This window comes from Mastigoproctus giganteus, chromosome 7 (assembly GCF_048544385.1).
Source record: "Mastigoproctus giganteus isolate SK-2022 chromosome 7, ASM4854438v1, whole genome shotgun sequence".
NCBI lineage: Eukaryota > Metazoa > Arthropoda > Arachnida > Uropygi > Thelyphonidae > Mastigoproctus > Mastigoproctus giganteus.
This window is the reverse complement of record NC_143581.1, coordinates 50,391,418-50,418,353: the sequence shown is the minus strand read 5'-3', so window position 1 is coordinate 50,418,353 and position 26,936 is coordinate 50,391,418. Positions and strand designations below refer to the sequence as shown.

Sequence of the window (26,936 nt, the reverse complement as noted above, 5' to 3'; positions counted from 1 at the left end):
TTTAATAATATTAGTAAAAACACAGAGCTACAAGGCTCAATAACTTCTACATTGTAACAAGATATTTAAAAGAGTAAGAGATTACCTCAATCTTTTGCGTAGAATGCTTCCAGTCAATGCTCTCCAAATGTAAACGAATAAAATGAATGGATAAAATGCTTTTAACGAGTTCTTTCACTCATAGAGACATGACCAATCCAACGCACAACAGAATCGAAAGCCGATAGTCCCAACCCGACTCCGAAACACATCAGACCAACTCAGGAAAACCGTGAGTGCGAGACGACATTTTGTCAGAATAATTAAAATAATTAAAGACAGAAAACCGTTTACAAGAATAAATAATTAAAATCACGATTATAAAATTTGGATAAAACATATTGGACATACAAATTAAATGAAATTTATTGTATTTTCCTCCCTTAAACAGACAATGCTTTTCAATTATTCGTCTTGTTCACAGATTGGAAATAACACGGTGTGTGTGTGTGTGTGTGTGTGTGTGTGTGTGTGTGTGTGTGTGTGTGTGTGTGTGTGTGTGTGTGTGTGTGTGTGTGTGTGTGTTAAGTTCTTAAATGGGGAGATTATTTGTATTGCCACAATTGCTAAAAAAGACCAGAAATCTGAAATTAGGTAATGACAGCGCACATTGATAGAATTTGAGTGTAGCTTCATTTCATGGGTTTCGGTGATCAATAATTTTATGTAATCATCCGTTTACTTATAAAAGGTCCATAATATTTAACCAGTTCCTTAACGCTTACAAAAATTCTGCTTTTGAACCTACCTTAGACTTAGAAATTGATATACTAACCAACAGGTTTTGAAATAGGGGCTATCCACTCTCTATTATTAATCAAATCAGATTACAAGCTAAAAATAGGTCAGAAAATACGATACCTATTGATAAAACCAATAAAAAATACTTTATTTCTATTCCGTATGTCGAACAATGGTATAGGCAACTCAGTAAACTACTTAAAAGATACAGAATTCAAAATTATAGCCAGACCCATGCAGAAGCTCCATTATATATTGAGAAATTACAGTTCTTTCTTCTCTCTCAGTACAAGTGAATGATCTTGTATACAATATTTCTTGTGGTCAGTGCGATTCATTGCATCAACGGTCGACTTGATGTACTCTTGATTTACGTGTGAAACAACACAGCTTTGGTCTGCACATTGTGTGCAACTGCATCGAAATTAGCATTTTGTGCCATTACTGAAGGTCACTTATTACTATTTAATGAAGCGAAAATTTTAAACATACAATATAATTACATAAAATTATTGATTGCTGAAACCCATGAAATGAAGCTACACTCAAATTCTATCAATGTGTGCTATCCTTAACTAATTTTGGATTTCTGGGCTTTTTTATGCATGCACCAATACAGATAATCTCTCCATTTAAGAACTTAACACACACACACACACACACAAACACACTGTGTTATTTCCAATCTGTGAACAAGACGAATAGTCAAAAAGCATTGTCTGCTTAAGGGAGGAAAATACAGTAAATTTCGTTTAATTTGTATCTCCAATGCATTTTATCCAAATTTTATAATTGTAATTTTAATTATTTATTCTTGTAAATGGTTTTCCGTCTTTAATTATTTAAATTATTCTGACAATGTCTTCTCGCACTCATGGTTTTCTTGAGTTGGTTTGATGTGTTTCGGGGTCAGATTGGGCTCTTGGCTTTCGATTCCATTGTGTGTCGGATTGGTCATGTCTCTATGAGTGAAAGAATTCATTAAAATCATTTTATCTGTTCATTTTATTCATTTACATTTGGAGAACATTGACTGGAAACATTCTACACAAAAGATTGAGGTAATCTCTTACTGTTTTAAATACATTTAATAATGAATAATTTTCCTGTTTATATGATATTTAAAAATTACTTGTTAATTTGAAAGAATACTCCTCTGCATTCTGGCCAAAAGATAGATTAGTATTAAAAAAATTTTTGGGTTCTGATTTCTGGAAGTTGGTGGCTATGATTTTGGTGAACTTTCAAGTGTGATATATATATTTTAATCAGTAATATCTCAATAAAGTAATATGTTGAAAAGAATATGAAAAAATTTTTGGATATCCTTTTTTAGCATTTGCTAGGTGAAGATTGTGACCAAACCATTTTGTTGTATTGTAACTTCCTTACTTATGAACTTTCAAACTTATGAAGGATTTTTGATACCACAGTTTTGATTGAAAAATCAAAGTTTGATCTTAAAAATTTTGGCCAGTTTTTCGGTAACTGGTTTCACTAATGTGATATTATCATTTTTTTTAAAATAAAATGATATTTTTTAAATTTATATATTTAATGTATACTGGGAGGTTTTTAAGATGTTGCTCTGAAAGAACAATGATTGTCAATGTTTGCTGCATGACAATACCTATATCATGCAGTCATTGCCCATAAGTCACTGGCATTTTCTAATGGTCAGCTCATGTGGCCACTGCATATTGCCTGTCAGCATTTTCACATTAACTCCAGCAATAAGAAACCGCAGAGAAAAAGAGAGAGGGAGGTGGAGTGGGGGTTTGATATGTGCTCTTTGCTGCTACAGCTGCAGTTGATCAGTTCTGTATGGATTTATCTCCAATTAACGATGGATAATTTCATGCTACAGCAGCAAATGTTCAAATATGATTATTATATGCCGTAAATCTGCCAATTGTCAGAAAGAAAGTTTTGGTGCTTGTGTGGAACAATTGTTGCTAAGTGTCATTAGGCACAAGAAACAGGAGGGTTGAAGAGTTCTGTGAGAAAGGCAAACAAAACTGTTAAAACTATGCCCTACAGTACAGCTGTAGTGCAGTCTTTGTAGCCATTAGATCCCGTAACCACAGTCAATTATTGCAAATGGTTTCTTCAGTCAGTTCATGTTGTAGAAATTTAGAAATTGACCCAGAATTGAAATGTTGTTTTTTTCTTGTCAACAGAACTTTTATTTGAAAGTTATTTTGACAAGACCCCGATCACTCAGTGCAAACACTGAGTAATGTGTTCATTGAGAGGATAATAAGTTGTGGATTTTGACCACCTTGTTTTCTAAAAACCACTTCCTGTGATTTTTTTTTTTTTTTTTTGTGGGGTTATTTAACTGATAATGTACATAGAATGAATCTTCACATGGAAGAACTTGAGAAAACATCGAAATTGAAGTATCCACGGAACAAGTGCAGCATGCAAGCCAGAGTGTTTTCAGAAGATACGTGGTGTCCATCAGAGCCAATGGCTACCCAGGCATTAATTAATTATACTAATAAATTTTGAATGTAATGGGCACTATTTTTGCATAAATTAGGATCACTGCAATCATACTATACCTGGAGCTAACAGAACAAAATTTCTTCTGGTGTGATGTGTTGCTGGTACAGAAAACTGCAAATTTATTGTTTCATGAAACATTGCACTATTGAACAAGCAGTTTACTTTTTAACTGCAAGTTAGAAGTAAAAGCTTTATCTTACCCTTGTGTAATATTTTAATGAATTTTCCTAGCTTAAACCTGTGTATAGTAATTTTATTATAATAAGTAATTAAACTATTTTTCTTTGTGTTCATTGGTAATGTTCCATCAAATGCTGTTGATCACAATTTGACATTGTCTTCAATCATCAACAGTTTTTTGTTTCCTTCTTTCTTAATATAACTTATCTTAATGAAATCATTAAGTACAATTAGGCCAGGAAAATGGGGAAAGGTTTATAAACTTATGTCCCTTCTGGTTATGAACATGATCACTGGGGTAGCCAAGTGGTCAGGAGCAGGAGTGCAGTACCACATGCTCTTTGAGTAGACTGGGGTTCAAGCCCCTGACTGCTGAATACGGTCGATCTGCCAACCCGCACTGGACCAGCCTGGCAGACTAAGGTCCATTTCCTTCAGCATGAATTGTTGAGGAGGCTTCCATCCTGCAGTGGGTTGATAATGGCTGCACTTTACCTTTTTTTATATATAAACTTTTTATTTCATATTTGTATTAAAAGAAGAAAATACGTTCATTTGTGAACAATCGTGTGTCATTGATTTCATTTTGCTGTACCTTTAATAGTGCTGTCAGTTGGAGTAGGCAAGTGACATGCTATGCTTATCCACTTCATCTTAGTCTCAAAAGTGCACTCCGCAAAAACCTCACTGTATTATGTTAAGGCAAATAAAAAATACTTTATTTGTATTCCGTACGTCGAACAATGGTATAGGAAACTCAATAAACTCTTTAAAGATACAGAATTCAAAATTATAGCCAGACCTTTATTTTAATGTTAACTTAATGTAGAGAATGTTTTCACTTGATAGTGATTGCAGAATAGATTATTACATCTGAGAAATTTCAGAAATTAAAAAAATATATAATAAATAAATACAATACAAACTCCCAAATCCAACAACCTTTGACCAGGCCATTACTTGTGTTAATGATAACAATGGTAACTGTAAGAAACACAAAAATCTTGTTTCATTTTTGTCTTGCATTCTCCTGTTATATCATCAAGTGTTGGAAAATATTCCAGATTTACGGACTGACTGACAATAAATGAAATAAAATGAAATTTTCAAGAAAGTATCACAATTCTTTGCATATTCTTTGGATAAGATTATATTACATTGCTCTAATTATATTCTACATGGTTTCTAGTTGATATATCGTAATAGTCAAAAATGTAATAATTCTGTGTTTTTTTTTTATATAGGAGCAATTGTGATTGAGACTCCTAATATTAAGTGGTCTGACGTGGCTGGTTTGGAGGGTGCGAAAGAGGCCTTGAAAGAAGCTGTTATCCTGCCAATTAAGTTTCCACACTTGTTCACAGGAAAGAGACAACCCTGGAAGGGAATACTACTATTTGGTGTAATTTTTTTTTGTGTGTTTTTTTTTATGTTAATAATCTAAAGGACAAACACATTACAATAAAACAATTACAGCAGAGCCTCAGTTATCTGGAATAATTAATGCAAGACCTCTTCTGGATAATGAAATGTAAGGGAAAAGAAAAAGACTTTAAATAGTGTGAAAAACACAAATTTATTTAATTTTAAAAAAATAATAATAATAACTTATACATAAAAATTTGCACATTTACATATGTAAATGTGCAAATATAGGTATTTTACTGCAAATTTTATGTGAAAAAAAAAATTAAAGTAATTTTTTAAAATAATGTTCAATCGGCATTTTCAGGCCAATATTAATTTTACTGAATCTGGAGCTAAACTAAACATAATATGAAATGAAGTGAACAAAATATGTAATGGAAAATTTGGTTCTCGTAAGAGAATGACTAAACTCTATCACTCGTGGTTTCCAAGAAAACTCATTGTCTTAATCCAACATTTCACCAGATATAAAAAAACACAGAAATACTTTCGTAGCATAATAAACATTTGTATCAAATACTACCATTAATAAAAAAAAAGAAGCAAAATCGGCCTTTCAAATTATTCCAGATAACTGATGTTCTACTGTACTTTACATTTTAATTACTAGTTCACTTAAGTCCAATTTCATTGGGATAACATTGCCAGTGTTGCATTTGGTAGTAGTAGTAGTACTGGCGGCATGTGATGCAAGACATCAAGTGTATGAGCTTATGCAGCATCAGCCAAAAAAAAAAATCACACCATTCCCTCCAAATGCCTGTACAGTTCCTCCTTAAATTTATTTAACCTATCAACTTCCACAACGACAGATGGAAGTTTGTTCCACCAATTAACAACCCGCTAGCTAAAGGCAAATTTCCGCACATCTATACTACATCTGTCTTTTCTTAATTTGAATTTATGCCCCCTTAGGTTCGTAATCTGAACAAGTGGAAGGATCCCATCAGAATTCAGCGTGCTCAACCCATTCAAGGCCTTATACACCTCAATCAGATCACTGCGCAGGTGCCTAATCTCCAGCCACTGCGATTTGCAGAACTTAAGCCTCTCTTGGTAAGAGAATCCCTTCATTCCTCTCACCAATCTTGTTGCCCTTCTCTGTACATGCTCATGCAAATCTACATCCTTTCTAAAATGAGGCCTCCAGACCCGTAAATCTACATCCTTCCTAAAATGAGGCCTCCAGACCTGTACTCAAGGTGTGGCCTGACCATTGCCTTATACAGAGGGATAATCACCTCCTTTTCCCTGCTAGCGAAATTCCTATATATCATTGACAAAACCCCATGACCTGCCCTGGCAGCCTGTCTGCATTGCTCAGAAAACTTCATATCTGACTGCACAATTACTCCCAGGTCTTTTTCATTTTCTACCACCTTAAGTGTAGTACCACACATTTGGTACGTTTCTCTGGGGTTACTTCTACCCATATGCAGTACTTAGCATTTGTCAAGGTTAAACTTCAGTTGCCACTTCTTAACCCATCTGCCCAAATTATCTAGATCCTGTTGCATAGCACACTGCCATTACTGTCATTAACAACCCTGCCAACCTTTGTATCATCTGAAAACTTTGACACTAAGCCTGATATACCTTCATCAATATCATTGATAAATATACAAAACAGAGGACCCAACACTGAACCCTGTGGGACTCCACTAATAACATTAGTCCACGAAGAGCATCACCCATTGATTACCACCCTCTATCTTCTCGCACTCAACCATCCTTTTATCCATTGTAGCAACTTGCCATTAATACCATTCTGCTTCAATTTGTACAGTAGTTTTCCTTGCGAAACAATGTCAAAAGCTTTCCTGAAATCCAGATATATGATATCAAAATTATTTTTTGCATCCAGTTCCTTTGTAACCACATCATAATATCCTATCAAATTTGTCAGACAAGACTTTCCCTTAACAAACCCATGCTGTGTCTGAATTATTGCTGCAGTCTTGTCTAGATGATCCTGCAATGCATCTTTAACCAGTGACTCCATTATTTTACCCAGAACAGAAGTTAAACTAACTGGTTTGTAATTACTCGTGTCACCCTTCGATCCCCCTTTGTGAATTGGGGATAAATTTGCACATCTCCAGTTCGTGTGGACCTCCCCTGAGTCCAAGGATGCTCTCATATTATGACTAAGGGTTTCCTTAGTTGCTTTGCCGCCTCCTTTAATATAACTGAATAGATCCCATCCACCCCAGGTGCCTTTCTTATGTTTAACTTCAGCAATTTCTCGTCCACTTTGCTCTCAATTATTACAAAATCCTTAAGCACACTGCTGCAATTTGATAACCTTCTGCCATTTTCAAACCTTAATAACTCATCATGTGTGAATGTAGATGCAAAATATTCATTCAGTTTGTTTGCTATCTGAGCAGGCTCATCAACAGTCGAACTATCGATTATCAAGTGGACCAATCAGATTCATCCCCTTCCTTTTAGAGTTTATATAAGTAAAGAAATCCTTGCTGTTTTTCTTAGCATCTTTTGCCAAAGGTTTCGCATAATCTGCCTTCGCCTGCCTAACCTCGTATGTGACCTGATTACAGACTAGCTTATATATGCCATAGGCTTCTGAGTCGCTTGATAATTTATATGCATCCCATTCATTTTTCTTCTCTGTCACGAGTCTCATTAGTTGATTTGATAACCATTTAGGCCTAAACTTTGAACAATATTTCTTATAATAGGTATGAAACTTTTAGTAGCATCCACGATTAATTCCTCGAATGCTCTCCACTTAGAATTTACTGTTGGTAACATCGTCAGTTGATCCCACTGTACAGAATTTAAAAACTGTCTGAGACCACTGTACTGACCTTTACGGAAGCAAAAACCCTTTCCTTTACCCCTGATGGTAATTATATCCTTAAGTAAATCCCACATCAGTAGACTGTGATCACTGCCACATAGTGGTTCCTTTATCTGCAAATTCTTAATACACGAATGATCACTGCTGATAACCAGATCAAGAGTATTACCCTCTCTCGTTGCCTCTCGAGCATGCTGCTGCAGAAAACAGTCATCCAATAAATCCACAAAAGTCTTTCTTGTGTGTGAGTGACCGACCCACAAGTTCCAGTCAATATCTGGGAAGTTAAAATCCCCCATTATAAGACATTCTGATTTTCTAGCCATTTTATTTCTCTGTACAATTGTTCATTACTCATTCGAGTCATTAGGCCTATAACACACTCCTACTCTTGTTTTTGCTTTCTCAGTGCTTATGTCACACTAGACTGACTCAACAGTGTACTGTTCATCTATATCAACTGGATGCACTTCTTTTGATTTTATGTTTTTCTTAATTAACAGCATAACACCTTCTCCCTTCCTACCCTGTCTATCCTTTCTGTCTTGATTAGACCAGGGTTCGATCCCGTCACCACCAAATATGGAGGATGCGGAAAGGTCAGGGAACGACCACCGCATATCCCGGAGTAATATGACCTTAGTTGCTAATGCTCCTCAAAACCAAATAACTAACAAAACTATGCTTTCTGTTCACGTACTCCCCAAATTCCAGTTCTGCATTCATGATATCTGTGTGACACCACGTCTCTGCTATCCCAACAATATCTGCCTTTGATGTCTTGACCAACACTTCAAATTCATCAAATTTATTTACTATACTTTTAGCATTGGTATACATGCAAGTACAGTAAACCCCCAATATTCGCGGTATCTGTATTCGCAGTTTCGCGTATTCGCGATCACTGATTTAATATAAAATGAAACCTAAAAAAATGTGAATTTTAAAGCGCCGTGAATATTTTCAGCCATAAAAAAACATGGGCGTGGCTAGAATTATCTTTCCCGTTCAAAACAGCGTGTGGGAGAGGGGTGACAAAATTGCGAGCATGGATGTTTCTCGCTAATCCTTGTTCAGTGTGTGGACTGAACAAGGATTAGCGAGAAACTTGTCGTGGAAGGTTTTGTCATTTGCTTTTAATTTATATGCTTATAAATTGAATAAATTTATCAATTTATAAATTGATATGCTTACAAAAATGATAAATATACTGTTTTGCAGTGTAAAACAGACTTTTTCGAGTGTGTTAACGGAAGAAAGTGACTTTATTGTGGACAAGTTCTTTCTAACCTGTACAAAAATATGGCTACGAATAACAAGGGAAAAGAGAAAAGATCAAAGAAGGTGATGACATTAGCGAATAAAATTGAGTTAATTAGACAATTTCTAATGGTGAAAGTGTCTCCTCAGTGGCAAAACATTATAAAATCAATGAGTCAACGGTACGATCAATCAAGAAATCGGAAGAAAAAATCCGCCGTAGTGTTCGTGAAAACGCGCTAATTCCTTCAAAAATTTGCTCTGTAACTCGTGATGTTAAATTAGAAAAAATGGAAAAAGCTTTAAATCTGTGGATAGAAGACCGAAATCAAAATAAATTTCTGTTAAGTTCACTCATCATTCGTGAAAAGGCAAAACTCCTTTATCAACACTTTAGCGAACCTGTGATAGCACTGGCGGGATAAGTTTTTTAGCTAGCAAAGAAGCTGGTTTGAAAGATTTGTTTGAAATTTCTAATAAATATTACATTTAATATTAAATTGTTTCTTATTTTCATTTCGATGCCATATTCTTGCATTTCACTGTGTACATAGTCATGATATGAAGGTACATATAATACATAGACAAAATTTTAGACTAGTTTTTCTTATATATTTCATACTTTGAAACGGAACCCTTTTATTACCATAACTCAGTATTCGCGTTTTCATTATTCGCGACATTTCTCAGGAACGTAACCCCCGTGAATAGCTGGGGTTTACTGTATACATGTACCTATCTCCGTAGCCAGGTGGGAAGGAGCAGCAGTGCGTAGCACACGCTTCTTGATTAGACTGGGGTTCGAGCCCATCACCACCAAACACGGAGGATGCGGAAAGGTTAGGGAATGACCACCGCATATCCCAGAGCAATATGGCCTTAGTTGCTAATGCTCCTAAAAACCAAAACAACAACAACACGTACCTATCCTTATTATTAGTTACCCTAACACATCCCATATACCCACCTGTTTCACGATGACTGCCATTAGTCCCTGAAACCCCCCAGCCCCCCTTGCTCCAGGTCGCTACTTATTCTAATAGAAGTTGTGCAAGAATCACCTTCAACTCTGCCTGCGGCTACTTTTAACCTTTTAGTCTGTGAATTCCCCCAAGCTAGCAGTTTTCCAACCCACCTAACCCTGCCTCGATAGCATCAGCAAATATTCTTGCACCCTTTCTATTTAGGTGTATCCCATATCTGTAGAAGTAGGCGCCTCCGTAGCCAGGTGGGAAGGAGCAGCAGTGTGTAGCACACGCTTCTTGATTAGACCGGGGTTCGAGCTCGTCACCACCAAATACGAAGGATGCGGAAAGGTCAGGGAATGACCACCGCATATCCCGGAGCAATATGGCCTTAGTTGCTAATGCTCCTAAAAACCAAATAACAACAACATCTCTGTAGAAGCAGTCTCTCCTGTTAACAAGCACAGACCACACTGAAAAAAATTCTACCCCTTGAGCCTTGCACATTTCCTCCAGGGCCAAATTGATTGACAAGGCTCTCATCATGTATTCCCTCCTATCGTGTCTGGGCAGAATTGATTGACAAGGCTCTCATCATGTATTCCCTCCTATCGTGTCTGGGCAGAATTGCAGACACTTTCAAATTTAACCTACTCTCCTAGATATGTCATGGACTTATCTAGGAGAGTAGTAGTACAGGTATTCTAATTGTTATTTCAATGTTATTCCATTCCTCTTTGAGAATGATCTTTTGATCAGTCAGATTAATTGAAGATTCTTGATGGAATTCATGGGCTTGTATGATGGATGCTACATATTACTGGAGTTCTCTATATACCATTCTTCCATAATTCTTGGCCTGGGACATTGTCATCTTAACAGTAGCCACTGGCAGAGGTGAAAGAGATTCTTGCATTGCTTCTATTGGAATGAGCAGAAGCCTGAAAAACAAGATGCAGGATATTTCAGAGACTGCTGGAAGTCATTGCGGTACAAGTAAACACATGGGTTGTGTTAGGGTAGCTAAGAATAGGAACAGGTGCATGTATACTTGCGTGTACACTAATGCTAGGAGTTTAGTAAATAAATTTAATGAATTTGAGGTATTACTCAAAACATCAAAGGCAGATATTGTTGGGATATCAGAGACGTGGTGTCACACAGATATAAGGAATGCAGAACTGGAATTTGGGGAGTACAACGTCTACAGAAAGGATAGACAGGATAGGAAGGGAGGAGGGGTTATGCTATTAGTTAAAAAACACATAAAATCCAAGGAAGTGAAGCCAGTTGACATCGCTGGACAGTGCAGTGTTGAGTCAGTTTGGTGTGACATAAGCATAGGTAAATCAAAATTGAGAGTAGGAGTGTGCTATAGGCCTAATGACTCTGATGAGTATAATAAGATACTGTACAGGGAAATAGAATGGGCCAGTAAATCAGAGAGTCTTATAATGGGGGATTTTAATTTCCCAGATATTGACTGGAATTTGTGGGTTGGTCACTCACACACTAGCAAGGCTTTTGTGGATTTATTGGATGATTGTTTTCTACACCAGCATGTTCGGGAGGCAACTAGAGGGAGTAATACTCTTGATCTGATTATCAGTAGTGATTCTTCATGCATTAGGAATCTGCAGATAAATGAACCACTGGGTGGCAGTGATCACAGTGTGCTGAAGTGGGATTTACTCAAGGAGGTAACTACCATCAGAGGTAAAGGGAAGGGTTTTTGCTTTCGTAAAGGCGACTATGATGGTCTGAGACAGTATTTAAATTCTATACAGTGGGACCAACTGAAGATGTTACCAACAGCAAATTCAAAATGGGAAGCATTCAAGGAACTAATCTTGGAAGCTACCAGGCTTTACATACCAACCAAGAAATATTGTTCAAGGTTCAGGCCTAAATGGTTGTCAGATGAACTAATGAGACATATGGCAGAGAAGAAAAATGCATGGGATACATACAAATTAATGGGTGACGTGGAAGCCTATGATAGATATAAGTTGGTCTGTAACCAAGTCACAAAGGAGATTAGGCAGGCAAAGGCAGATTATGAGAAATCCTTGGCAAAGGATGCAAAGAAAAACAGAAAAGAGTTCTTTACCTATTTAAACTCAAGAAGGAAAGGGATGAATCAGATTGGTCCACTGGATGTTGATGGTTCAACAGTTGAGGATCCAGCTCAGGTGGCTAACAATCTAAACGAGTATTTTGCATCTACATTCACACATGAGGAGTTATTCAGGAAGGGGAATGTCGTAGGTGAAGTAAACATTGGCAGTGAGCTAGATGATTTTCTAATAACTGAGAGGAAAGTGGAGGAGAAATTGTTGAGGATAAACATAAAAAAGGCACCCGGGGTGGATGGGATCTATCCAGTTATATTAAAGGAGGCAGCAAAGGAAGTAAGCAAACCCCTAGCCATAATTATGAGAGCTTCTTTGGACTCAGGGGAGGTACCCATGGACTGGAGATGTGCAAATGTAACCCCAATTCACAAAGGAGGATCAAAGGCTGACACAAGTAATTATAGACCTGTTAGTTTAACTTCGGTTCCAGGAAAATTAATGGAGGCACTGGTTAAAGAAGCACTGCAGGATCATCTGGACAAGAATTCAGTTATAGCTCAGACACAGCATGGGTTTGTTAAGGGCAAGTCTTGTCTGAATAATTTGATTGGATACTATGATGTAGTCACAAAAGAACTGGATGCAGGGAATAACTTTGATATTATATATTTGGATCTTAGAAAGGCTTTTGATACTGTTGCGCATGGAAGACTGCTGCACAAATTGGAGAAGTGTGGCATTCGAGGCAAATTGCTGCTATGGATAAAGGGATGGTTGAGTGGCAGAAGACAGAGAGTGGTAATCAATGGACACTGCTCAACGTGGACTAATGTTATTAGTGGAGTTCCTCAGGGTTCAGTGTTGGGTCCATTGTTGTTTTCTGTATTTATAAATGATATTGATGATGGTGTATCAGGCTTAATGTCCAAGTTTGCAGACGATACAAAGGTTGGCAGGGTTGTTAAGGACACTACTGATACTATGCTGCTGCAACAGGATCTGGAAAGGTTGAGCAGATGGGCTGAGAGGTGGCAAATGAAGTTTAACATTGACAAATGTAAAGTACTACATATGGGAAACAGTAACCCCAGATCAACGTATCAACTCTGTGGTACTACGCTGACAGTGGTAGAGAATGAAAAGGACCTGGGGGTAATTGTGCAGGCAGATATGAAGTTCTCTGAGCAGTGCAGACGAGCTGCAAGAGTAGCTCATGGTGTCTTGTCAATGATATACAGGAATTTTTCTAGCAGGGACAGGGATGTGATTATTCCCTTGTATAAGGCATTGGTCAGGCCACACCTTGAGTACTGTATACAGGTCTGGAGGCCTCATTTCAAGAAGGATGTAGAGCTGCTGGAACGAGTACAGAGAAGGGCAACAAGATTAGTGAATGGAACAAAGGGTTGCTCTTACGAAGAAAGGCTTAAGTTTTGCAAATTACAGAGCCTGGAGACTAGGCATCGCCGAGGTGATCTGATAGAGGTGTACAAGGCTTTGAATGGCTTGAGCATGCTCAATGCCGATGGGATTCTTCCTCTTGCTCAGAATAATCACCTGAGAGGGCATAAATTCAAATTGAGGAAGGACGGATGTCGGATAGATGTGCGGAAATTCGCCTTTAGCCAGCGGGCAGTTGGTTTGTGGAATAGACTTCCATCGCTTGTTGTTGAAGTTGATAGCCTAAACAAATTTAAGGCTCAGCTGGACAGGTATTTCGAACGAATTGAGGGGTGAAATGGGAGTAGTGGTTGTTTTTTTTTTTTTTTTTTTTATTTTTATTGGCTGATGCTGAATAAGCTTGCTTTCTTGCATCATATGCCTCTACTAATGCTAATGCTAATGCTAAAGAACAGGCTGTTCAAATTGTTAGCATTATCAAATGAGCCTGGTGCATAAGTATATTCAGTTGCACCCTCCTGGTGACAAAACTGTCCAAAATAACAAGAGGATCCGTGCTGTACCACAAAACCAGTTTCTTTATGAGAACACCACCTGTGCAGAGGGCAGGATAAATTATTTCCATTTCTTGTACAGCTTTCTCTGCATCCCTCATGCTTCAGTCAGTGTTAAACAATGGAAACTGATTTTTTTGTGACCACTTGCATGTTTCTAGTGTCCGACATTCCTGACACCACTGCTAACGGATTCATATGTTCTTCTCACACATGAGAGGTTTCGTATCCAAATTAGCATATAGCTATGTAGACCCACTGTCCCGAGTACACTACACGTTGTGCTAATGGAAATAGGTTCCTTCAATTTAGTGTTGAGGGTTTTGTGAAGTGTGTGGAGAATCCAGCATTAGAGAATGCTGGATTCTCTAATAAATTTGAAATGTGTTTTGGATTGTAGTCTTTCAAAGGTTAAAATGAACTCATCTGTGTGTTTTGAATTTGCATTAAAAAAAAGTTTAATTGTCCCTAGTTATACTTATTCAACCAATAGTATTACTTGAGTAAGTGTAGAGACTGGCATTTCAAAGGGCATCTTCCTTTCGTTGTTTAGCTTTATGCAATTAGATCATTTCATTGTATTTCTTTTACTACAGTTCTGTTTTAAGTAGTTCAGTCTTTAATCATTCAGCAAACAGTACTTAGTAAAATTTTGAATAGTAATATAATGAACAATTATGGTATCTTCAGAGTCATTTTGAAAAAAATAAAGCCTTTAAAATTGGATGTGTGGTAAATGTTTTGTCAGATGTTCATTTATTTGAGAGAAACAAAAGAAAGTTTAATTAAAGAGACATGTAACTTTTCTATAAAGATATGTGGTTATTTTTCTAATGCAGAAAATTAATGCTATAATTAGGATTTTTTATTTATTATTAACATATAATATACACAGTAGGCCCAGTTAAAGTGTATAACAGAGCAGAAAAATACATGAAGATACAGAGATTGTACATTAACATATAAATAAATAGAAGAATATATACCATTTAATCATAACTTTCACCTTGAACCCATCCGTTAACCAGCCAGTCTGCTCCAGATGTGAAACTCTTTCCTGTCCACAGCCATATCCAGATCATACTTGTTCATAAGAGCCATAGTTCTTTTAAGGAAGGAGTTCTTGGATATCTCTAACCTAGAGTTACTGATGTGGAATGTAGTCTTCTGTCTAGTAGCCACTGCTGGAATGTGAAGGTCAATATGGCATAGAAGATCAGCCAGGCAGGTTGAACCAGTGAGGATATGATACAACTGTTTAAGATCCAATACAGTTCGCTGAGTTTCCAAAGATTGAAGCTTGACGGAAGAACAGAGATTTGGGTAGAAAATTCAGTGGTAAAACATGGGATTATGGCTGGAAAGATAGTGGATGAAGTGGAAGAAGAGATAGTGTCTGATATCCAGCCAAAGTCAGCAGATGTCCCTATTATACTTGACACGGTACAATTCAGCTACTTAAATATCAAGATACCTTAACATTCAAGATAAAATTGAATCATAAAAATAAGAAAGATACAAAGCAACACTCAACCCCAGCATTGCAGGCGGGAACATGATAAAGCTGAAATTTATGGCATAGCTGCTATTGCCAATCACTTTTGACTGATGGTAATGCTAGAAAGAGAATGCAGTGATGTAAGGAGCACAAAAACTACACTGGACACTTGATGAATGGAAACATCATATTTTCAGACAAATCATCGTTCATACTTATTCCAACGTCAGGGAGAATTTACATTTGGTAAATGGTTTATTTGGTAAATGTTTGGTAAAGGTCAAAGGCACATCATATCCTGACTGCCTTCTGCTAGCCATTAAACATAGAGGAGGATCAACAATATCTTGGTATTCTTTAGCCCTTATCATCATCCTGAAAGGGTGAATTACTCCCACTGATTACCTTGATATTTGAGTGACTAGGTTCATCTCATGTTGCTCCAATAAACACAGCCAAATGTGTCCAGCCTTGGTTGGAGGAGAACGAAACAGGCTAAATATTTCCCATGGCCTGAATAGTCACCAGACTTGAACATTATTGAGACACTGTGAGCATATTTGGAGAGGAGACTGAAAAGCAGAGTTGCTCCACCTTCATCACTCAAGGAACTTGAAACGTTCCTTCATGTAGAATGGCTCAGTATTCCTCTTAAGACAGTTCAAGATTTATTTGAATTTATTCCACATAGAATACAAGCTGTTTTGAACACAAAGTAGCCTGACACTATATTAGTGCATACTTGTATCTCTTATCACAGTTGTTTCCATTATTTTGTCCACTGCCTGTATTTAATTAACCCATTTTTGGGGGGGGATGAAGAAAGTTCCACAATATTTAACTTCAGTTAAACGCAAACCCATGTTTCATTTTAAATTCTCACATTAAATTATAAAATTTAGAATGCAGTGCGAGTTTTTTTATCAGTCTGTTAAGTCCCTATTTAAAAGTTGCCTTTTACAGTACACCAGAGAAGGGGTATTTTGTTGATACTATAGTGTGGGTTAGAATCCAGTGTTACTGGTTATACTGGATGGTATTTATTTGAATTTATTCCACATAGAATACAAGCTGTTTTGAACACAAAGTAGCCTGACACTATATTAGTGCATACTTGTATCTCTTATCACAGTTGTTTCCATTATTTTGTCCACTGCCTGTATTTAATTAACCCATTTTTGGGGGGGGATGAAGAAAGTTCCACAATATTTAACTTCAGTTAAACGCAAACCCATGTTTCATTTTAAATTCTCACATTAAATTATAAAATTTAGAATGCAGTGTGAGTTTTTTATCAGTCTGTTAAGTCCCTATTTAAAAGTTGCCTTTTACAGTACACCAGAGAAGGGGTATTTTGTTGATACTATAGTGTGGGTTAGAATCCAGTGTTACTGGTTATACTGGATGGTATCAATTTCCTCCCTGAAATAATTTCGACAGATTATCATAGGAAATATGTGCTTAAAAAGTTCTCATCACCCTCAGTTTTTAAATATTGTAGGTTAATGACCGAAAACCAAGGCCTGTAGTTGGTTTAATCATCTTTTGCGTCTATTTTATCTGTTTATTATTTTTATTTTTTTCTCTAGAACATTTTGGGCGATTTTTAGAGCATTTGGGAAGCTTTCTACAACATTTGAAGATTCTTCAAACAGGCCTCTGAGGTTGGGTATATTCATACTGTGGATTTTAGTGTTTTGCACCAACCTTGATATTTGAGTGACACACTAAGGCAATAAGAAATGCGGAGTATGGCAAGTCCGCCGTGGCCGAGCATTTTTGGGAGAAGCAGCACCAGATCTCCCCGGACGATGCTATCATCACCGATCGGGCGCATAAGTTCTGGGACCGTAAGTGGCTCGAGAGTTTGCGGATCTGTTCTACAATCAACATTAATAGAGATAGAGGTACGCGGATTCATCACCTCTTTGAGGCCACTATCCTCAGAAGGGATGAACGGTTCCGTATGACTCCCGCTCGAGCCACTTCCGGTTCCACAATGCAAGAGAACGGAACACGTGAGAATGAAACACGTGATGAGTACCATGAACCTGCTGATATTTAAAGATGTACTGCAGAATAAGAAAATACCGCTGAAGAAGAAGGCTGGAGCCTTTGAAAGCTATGGTTTTTTTATCGCTTTTAACTTAGTATATTTTAATAGGTTGGTGCAAAACACTAAAATCCACAGTATAACATTTGAGGATATTCCAGAATATTGCTACACGAGGAAGAAAGGTCGGGATGTTTCTGGGAGGTTATAGAACTTTTTACGGCGTTCTCTAGACATATTGTGAACCTTCCTGAAACTTCTCTACCAGTATAGATACAAGTGGTGAACATTAATTCACTAAAACTACAAGTGTTTTAGTCAATTAATGTTTTTAAACAAGTGTCGTGTGCATAAGTTTAAATCGTGAATGGTGTTTAAATTAGAAATGAAAACCTACAATTTCTTAATTGTGTTTTTATGTGCATAAATCAACTGTATGCAAAATATGTCACGTTCTTGCCGAAATAAGCCTGATAGCTTTTGTTATATTTGCGGAGAAGTGATATTTAAATCGCAATTTGTGAGAAAAGCCAGATAAAGTATGATAAAGATAAAGTATGGGCTTCAAAGATTTCCTGTAGCTCATATTCAAGAACTTTAACAGGATGGCTTAGAGGTAGTCATAAATCGATGGCTTTTGCTGTTCCGGTGATATAGCAGGAACTTCGAGACCGCATAAATGATTTTTACTTTTGCATGACCTATATTTCTGGATTTTTTGAGAAATCCAAGCATAAAGTAGGTTATCCCAACATACTTTCTGCTCTAAGGCCGGTTCCTCATGATGATACAATGTCAGTGCCAAAACCACCAGAAACTTATGGACTTGACTCTGATTCAGGATCGGAAAAGGATTCTCCAGAAGATGCAGAACCCAGAACGAGTACAGATCCAGACTTTTCAACTCTTGATCCTGCAAAGCTGCATCTAATTACTCAAGCAAAATTGAACAATTGGTCAGAGATTTGGACCTCTCCAAAACCAAGGCTCAATTACTAGGATCATGGCTTCAGCAGTGGAATTTTCTTGAACAGGGATGCCAAGGTGTCTTTATATAGGAAGAGGCAATCTAACATAATGATATATTACGCCATGGATGGTGCTTTGGTTTATTATAACAGTGTCCATGAATTAATGAAAGAGTTACGTCTGGAGCATACCCCTGAGAAGTGGGCTTTTCATTGATTCATCCAAGGTCACCTTCACTTTCAGAAACAGTTTGAAAGCAGTTTTCTGTAATAGAAATAAGTTTACATCTATACTTGGCCCATGGAGTTCACATGAAGTAAACATTAGCATTAGTAGCGGCATATGATGCAAGAAAGTAAGCTTATACAGCATCAGCCAAAAAAAAAAAATTCTCGTTTCACCCATACATTTGCTCCAAACGTTTGTCCACTTCCTTGAATTTATTTAAGCTGTCAGCTTCCACAATGGCAGATGGGAAGTTTCTTTCAGCAATCTACTACCTGCTGGCTAAAGGCAAATTTCCACACATCTATTCGATAACTGTCTTTCCTCAATTTCAGCTTATACCCCCTCAGTTTTGTAATTTGGGCAAGAGAAAGAATCCCATCAGCATTGCGCCTGCTCAATCAATTCAAGGCCTTACACACCTCAGTCAGATCACCTTGCAGGTGCCTATTCTCCATACACTGCAATTTGCAGAACTTAAGCCTTTCTTCGTAAGAGCACCCCTATGTTCCTCTCACAAGTCCTGTTACCTTTCTCTGTACTCGTTCTAGCAACTCTACATACCTCCTAAAATGAGGTTTCCAGATGTGTATGCGGTACTCAAGGTGTGGCCTTGACCATGGCCTTTTACAAGGGGATAACCACCTCCTTATCCCTGCTAGCAAAATTCCTGTATATCATTGACAAGACCCCATGACCTACTCTGGTAGCCTGTCTGCACTGCTCAGAAAATTTTGTCTGACTGCACAATTAACCCAGGTCTCTTTCATTCTCCATTAGCCTGAGAGTAACACCACCCAGTTGGTACATTTCACTGGTGTTATTGCTATCCATATGCAGTACTTTGCATTTGCCATGTTAAACTTCAGTTGCCACTTCTCAGCCCATCTGCTCCACTTTTCCAGATCCTGTTGCAGCAGCATACTGTCATTACTGTTAACAACCCTGCCAACCATTGTATCATCTGCAAACTTTGACATTAAGCTTGATATACCTTCATCAATATCATTTATAAATATACAAGAACAAAACAAAAATGGCCCAATGCCAAACTCTGGGGGACCACTAATAACATCACTCCATGAAGAGCAGTATCCATTGATTACCACTCTATCTTCTCCCACTCAACCATCCTTTTATCCATTGTATCAACTTGCCCTTAATGCCATACTGCTCAAATTTGTACAGTAGTCTTCCATATGCAACAGTATCAAAAGCTTTCCCGAAATCCAAGTATATGATATCAAAATTATTTTTTGCATCCAGTTCCTTTGTGACTGCGTCATAGTATCCAATCAAATTGGTCAGACAAGACTACCGCCTAACAGACGCATGCTGTGTCTCCATTATTACTGCAGTCTTGTCTAGATGATTCTGCAATGCTTCTTTAACCAGTGATGCCATTATTTTCCCCAGAATTGAAGTCGAACTAAGGGGTCTGTAATTACTCGTATCACCCTTTGATCTCCCTTTGTGAATTGGAGATACATTTATGCATATCTAGTCCATGTGGACTTCTCTCTAAGTCCAAGGATGCTCACATAATTATGGCTAAGGGTTTGCTTACTTGCTGCCTCCTTTAATATAACTGAATAGATCCCATCCACCTTAGATACTTTTCTTATGTTTAACATCAACAATTTCTCGTCCACTTTGCTGTCAGTTATTACAAAATCATTTAACTCCCTGTTTGAGTTTTGTAAACATCTGGTCTTCTGCTCCTTGAATAACTCCTCATGTGTGAATTTAGAAGCAAAATACAGCCACTCCCCGACTTAGATAAGTCAGAATTTCCCTAATTGCTAATTCAGCACTCGCAAATTTGATTGAAGCAAAAAAAAGAAATGTTCGACAAACATGTAAATAGAATTATTTATTCAATTTTTTTATCCAATGTGCAGGAAAATTTACAAAAGTGTACAAAATTTTCAAATATAAAATTACAATGAGAGAGAAGACAGGTACAACGTCATCAAGTTTTACCTTTCGAGCATCATTGCCAGAATCAATGTCTCCATTTGATAAGCATGCTGCTGTGGAAGTTGAGGGCTGTGGAGATTTAGAAGGGTTTTTTTCCAACACATCACAAAATTTCTCTGCAGCTGCAGAATCGGCACTGGCAACTTCACTGCATACTTTAATGTTTTGGAAACCAATGCGAAGCTTTAACCTATTAAACCACTCATTGCTTGCCACAAACTTGGCTTGGGGTTCACCGTACTTATCCTTAATATCTTCATAAATACTTCTTGCTTTTGATTGAATGGCCATTGGACTCAGGGGCACTGTCTTCTGAATCTGATTTTCCAACCATATTATTAATAGCTTTTCTATCTTTGATATACACCCGAATGCTGTTTTGTGATCATTGTTCATTTTAAATGCATTGATCCTTTTAACATGTTCTTTTATACTGTTGAAGCAGCGAGACCTAATTCCTTGCAATAGATGACAAACTTTGCCCTGCTTCATACTTCTTAATTAATCATTTTCATTTCTAAATCAGTTTTTTTTATTTATTTTTATTTTTTTTTGTTTGTTTTCTAGCACTGCCACCACTTGCACTTTTTGTTGGTCGCTTTCCCTTCATTATTATAATACGTAAATAGGAATAAAAAGAAGTTTCTGAAAATTTGTATTTTATATGATTGAAGATTTCAGTGAAGGGGAACACATTTCACCATAATAGCGTAAAAACCCACACAATTGCAGTTATTGGTATTACCACAAATGCAATAAAATCAACCTGTTTACTAACTGTTTATAATTAGATGCACTGACAGAAAAGCCCAATAAACTGGAAAGTGCAGATTGCTTTTATTGTTTTATAGTTGTGACCTCCAGAAATGTGCTTTAGAAAAATATCATGAAGGCGTTCAGAATCGGTTCTTATAACAGAACATATGATAACAGTGAAAGTGTAGTGTAATTTCCATTATAAAAATGAACTTTTAGAGATAAATAGCTTAGTTATATAGCGAAAATTTCAACTTCCAAGATCTTGGAACGAATTAGCAAAGAAAAAAAACAATGTGTTATTGGGCTCCTATTATGATATTTTCACGATACCTCCATTTATTCCTGCGGGATGGAAAATACGTTTCCACGATTTTTTTAAGTTTGCACTGGCTGGCAAAAACTTGCATAAAGTCAAATTTCCATAAGTCAAGTATTACGTAAGCCGGGGAGTGGCTGTACTTATTTACTTTAGTAGCTATCTGAGAATGATCATCTACAGTCAAACTATTTATATCAGGTGGACCAATCTGATTCATCCCCTTCCTTTTAGAGTTTATATAAGTGAAGAAGTCTTTGATGTTTTTTTTTACATCCTTTGCCAAAGATTTCTCATAATCTGCCTAACCTCCTTTGTTTACACATCAGATGATTCTAACAGGAGAGACTGCTTCTACAGGGACGGGATACACTTAAATAGAAAGGGTGCAAGAATATTTGCTGATGCTATCGAGGCAGAGTTAAGTGGGTCGGGAAAACTGCTGGCTTGGGGGGGATACATGGACTAATAGATTAACAGTAGCCGCTGGCAGAGGTAAAAGTGATTCTTGCATTATTTCTATTGAAATGCAATTGAGCAGCAGCCTGGTAAGCAAGGCAATGGGAATTTCCAGGACTGCTGGGAGTCATAGTGGAACAAGTAAATACATGGGCTGTGTTAGGGTAACTAAGAGTAGAAACAGGTGCATGTATACTTGCATGTATACGAATGCTAGGAGTATAGTTAATAAATTCGATGAGCTTGAAGTGCTAGTCAAGACATCAAAGCCAGACATTGTTGGGATATCAGAGACATGGTGTCACACAAACATAAGCAGCGCAGAACTGGGATTTGGGGAGTACAATGTGTACAGAAAGGATACACAGGACAGGAAGGGGGGAAGGGTTATGCTGTTAGTTAAGAAACACATAAAATCTAAGGAAGTGCATCCAATTGATGAGGGTGGCCAATGCAATGTTGAGTCTAGTTGGTGTGACATAAGCACTGGGAAAGGAAAAATGAGAGCAGGTATGTGTTATAGGCTTAATGAATCTGATGAGTATAATGAGCAATTGTGCAGAGAAATAGAGTGGGCCAGTAAATTAGAGTGTCTTATAATGGGGGATTTTAATTTCCCGGATATTGACTGGAATTTGTGTGTTGGTCCCTCACACATTAACAAGGCTTTTGGGGATTTATTGGATGATTGTTTTCTAAAGCAGAATGTTTGGAAGACAACTAGAGGGAGTAATACTCTTGATCTGATTATCAGTAGTGATTCTTCATGCATCAAGAATCTACAGATAAAGGAACCACTAGGTGGCAGTGATCACAGTGTGATGAAGTGGATTTACTCAAAGCGGTAACTACCATCAAGGGTAAAGGGAAGGGTTTGCTTTCGTAAAGGTGACTGCGGTGGTCTGAGACAGTATTTAAATTCTATACGGTGGATCCAACTGATGATGTTACCAACAGCAAATTCAAAATGGGAAGCATTCAAAGAATTAATCTTGGAAGCTACTAGCCTTTTCATACCAACAAAGAAATATTGTTCAAGATTTAGACCTAAATGGATGTCAGATGAACTAATTAGACATGTGACAGAGAAGAAAAATGCATGAGATACATATAAATTAACATGTGACACAGAAGCCTATGATAGATATAAGCTGGTCTGTAACCAAGTTACAAAGGAGGTTAGGCAGGCGAAGGCAGATTACAAGAAATCTTTGGCAAAGGATGCAAAGAAAAACAGCGAAGAGTCTTTACTTATGTAAACTCTAGAAGGAAGGGGATGAATCATATTGGTCCACTTGATATTGATGGTCAACTGTTGATGATCCTGCTCAGGTAGCTAACAAACTAGATGAATATTTTGCATCGACATTCACACATGAGGAGTTATTCAGGGATCGGAATGGCAGAGGTGTATTCACTCTTATCTAGCTTACAAGATTGTCTGGTTTACTTACTGCCAGAGTTGTAACTCTGGCAGTAAGGTAGATAATCTTGTAATAACTGAGAGTAAAGTGGAGGAGAAATTGTTGAAGATAAACACAAGAAAGGCATTGGGGAAGATGGAATCTATCCAGTTATATTAAAGGAGCGGCAAAGGAAGTAAGCAAACCCTTAGCCATAATTATGAGAGCTTCACTGGACTCAGGGGAGGTACCCATGGACTGGAGATGTGCAAATGTGACCCCAATCCAGAAAGGAGGATCAAAGGGAGACACAGGTAATTACAGACCTGCTAGCTTAACTTCTATTCCGGGGAAATTAAAGGAGGCACTGGTTAAAGAAGCATTGCAGGATCACCTTTGCATCCAGTTCCTTTGTAGTCACAAAGGAACTGGATGCAAAGAATAACTATCATATATTTGGATCTTAGAAAAGCCTTTGATACTGTTGCATATGGAAGACTGCTGCACAAATTGGAGCAGCGTGGCATTGGAGGCAAATTAGCATTAGCATTAGTAGAGGCATTTGATGCAAGAAAGCAAGCTTATGCAGCATCAGCCAAAAAAAAAAAAAAAAAAAAAAAAAAAAGTAACATAAATAAATAAAAATAACCACTTCCACTTCACCCCTCTGTTCGTTCGAAATACCTGTCCAGCTGAGCCTTAAACTTATTTAGGCTATCAACTTCCACGACAAGGGATGGAAGTCTGTTCCACCCACCAACCACCCGCTGGCTAAAGGCAAATTTCCGCACATCTATCCTACATCTGTCTTTCCTCAATTTGAATTTATGCCCTCTCAGGTGATTTTTCTGAGCTAGAGGAAGAATCCCATCAGCATTGAGCATGCTCAAACCATTCAAGGCTTTGTACACCTCTATCAGATCACCCCGCTGGTACCTAGTTTCCAGACACTGTAATTTGCAAAACTTAAGCCTTTCTTCGTAAGAGAACCCCTTTGTCCCATTCACCAATCTAGTTGCCCTTCTCTGTACTCGTTCCAGCAGCTCTACATCCTTCCTGAAATGAGGCCTCCAGGCCTGTATACAGTACTCTAGGTGTGGCCTGACCATTGCCTTATACAAGGGAATAATCACCTCCTTATCCCTGCTAGAAAAATTCCTATATATCATTGACAATACACCATGAGCTACTCTTGCAGCTCGTCTGCACTGCTCAGAGAACTTCATATCTGCCTGCACCACCACCCCCAGGTCCCTTTCATTCTCTACCACTGTCAGTGTAGTACCACAGAGTTGATACGTTGCTCTGGGGTTGCTGTTTCCCATATGTAGTACTTTACATTTGTCAATGTTAAACTTCATTTGCCACCTCGAAGCCCATCTGCTCAACCTTTCCAAATCCTGTTGCAGCAGCATAGTGTCAGTAGTGTCCTTGACAACCCTGCCAACCTTCGTATCGTCTGCAAACTTGGACATTAAGCCTGATATACCATCATCAATATCATTTATAAATACAGAAAACAATAAAGGCCCCAATACTGAACCCTGAGGGACTCCACTAATAACATTAGTCCACGATGAGCAGTGTCCATTGATTACCACTCTCTGTCTTCTCCCCCTCAACCACCCCTTTATCCATAGCAGCAACTTGCCTCCAATGCCACACTGCTCCAATTTGTGCAGCAGTCTTCCATGTGCAACAGTATCAAAAGCCTTTCTAAGATCCAAGTATATAATATCAAAGTTATTCCCTGCATCCAGTTCTTTTGTGACTGCATCATAGTATCCAATCAAATTGGTCAGGCAAGACTTCCCCTTAACAAAACCATGCTGTGTCCTAGCTATAACTGAAGTCTTGTCTAGATGATCCTGCAGTGCTTCTTTCACCAGTGCCTCCATTAATTTTCCGGGAACAGAAGTTAAACTCACAGGTCTATAATTACTTGTGTCAGCCTTTGATCCCCCTTTGTGAATTGGGGTCACATTTGCACATCTCCAGTCAATGGGTACCTCCCCTGAGTCCAAGGAAGCTCTCATAATTATGGCTAAGGGTTTGCTTACCTCCTTTGCTGCCTCCTTTAATATAACTGGATAGATCCCATCCACCCCAGGTGCCTTTCTTGTGTTTATCTTCAACAATTTCTCCTCCACTTTGCTCTCAGTTATTACAAGATTCTCTAGCTTACTGCTAGAGTTGAATACACCTCTGGCATTCCCCTCGCTGAATAACTCCTCATGTGTGAATGTCGATGCAAAATATTCATTTAGTTTGTTAGCTACCCGAGCAGGGTCATCAACAGTTGACCCATCGATCTCAAGTGGACCAATCTGATTCATCCCCTTCCTTCTAGAGTTTACATAAGTAAAGAACTCTTTGCTGTTTTTCTTCGCATCCCTTGCCAAGGATCTCTCGTAATCTGCCTTCGTCTGCCTAACCTCCTTTGTAACTTGGTTACAGATCAACTTGTATCTATCATAGGCGTCCGTGTCACGTGTTAATTTGTATGTATCCCATGCATTTTTCTTCTCTGCCATATGCCTTATTAGTTCATCTGACAACCATTTAGGCCTAAACCTTGAACAATATTTCTTAGTTGGTATGTAAAGCCTAGTAGCTTCCACAATAAGTTCTTTGAATGCTTCCCATTTTGAATTTGCTGTTGGCAATATCATCAGTTGATCCCACTGTATAGAATTTAAATACTGTCTCAGTCCATTGTAGTCGCCTTTACGAAAGCAATACCCCTTCCCTTTACCCCTAATGGTAGTTACCTCTTTGAGTAACTCCCACTTCAGCACACTGTGATCACTGCCACCAAGTGGTTCATTTATCTGCAGATTCTTAATGCATGAAGAATCACTACTGATAATCAAATCAAGAGTATTACTCCCTCTAGTTGCCTCCCGAACATGCTGATGTAGAAAATTGCTGCTATGGATAAAGGGATGGTTGAGTGGGAGAAGATTAGAGAGTGGTAATCAGTGGACACTGCTCTTCATGAACTAATGTTATTAGTGGAGTCCCTCAGGGTTCATTGTTGGGTCCATTGTTGTTTTCTATATTTATAAATGATATTGATGATGGTATATCAGGCTTCATGTCCAAGTTTGCAGACGATGCAAAGGTTGGCAGGGTTGTTAATGACACTAATGACAGTACACTGCTGCAACAGGATCTAGAAAAGTTGAGCAGATGGGCTGAGAGGTGGCAAATGAAGTTTAACATTGACAAATGTAAAGTACTACATATGGGAAGCAGTAATCCCAGAGTAACGTATCAACTCTGTGGTACCACAC

General features: G+C 37.9%; 1 protein-coding gene across 3 annotated transcripts in view; it reads left to right on the top strand.

Moving 5' to 3' along the window:
* The window catches only part of Vps4 (vacuolar protein sorting 4), a 237,104-nt gene that overhangs the window by 98,019 nt on the left and 112,149 nt on the right, over positions 1-26,936 (top strand). For all 3 annotated transcript variants that reach the window (XM_090377655.1, XM_090377656.1, XM_090377654.1), the window contains exon 5: positions 4,716-4,873. In XM_090377655.1, the coding sequence (XP_090233781.1) occupies positions 4,716-4,873 (158 nt within the window). The remainder of the gene's footprint in view (positions 1-4,715; positions 4,874-26,936) is intronic.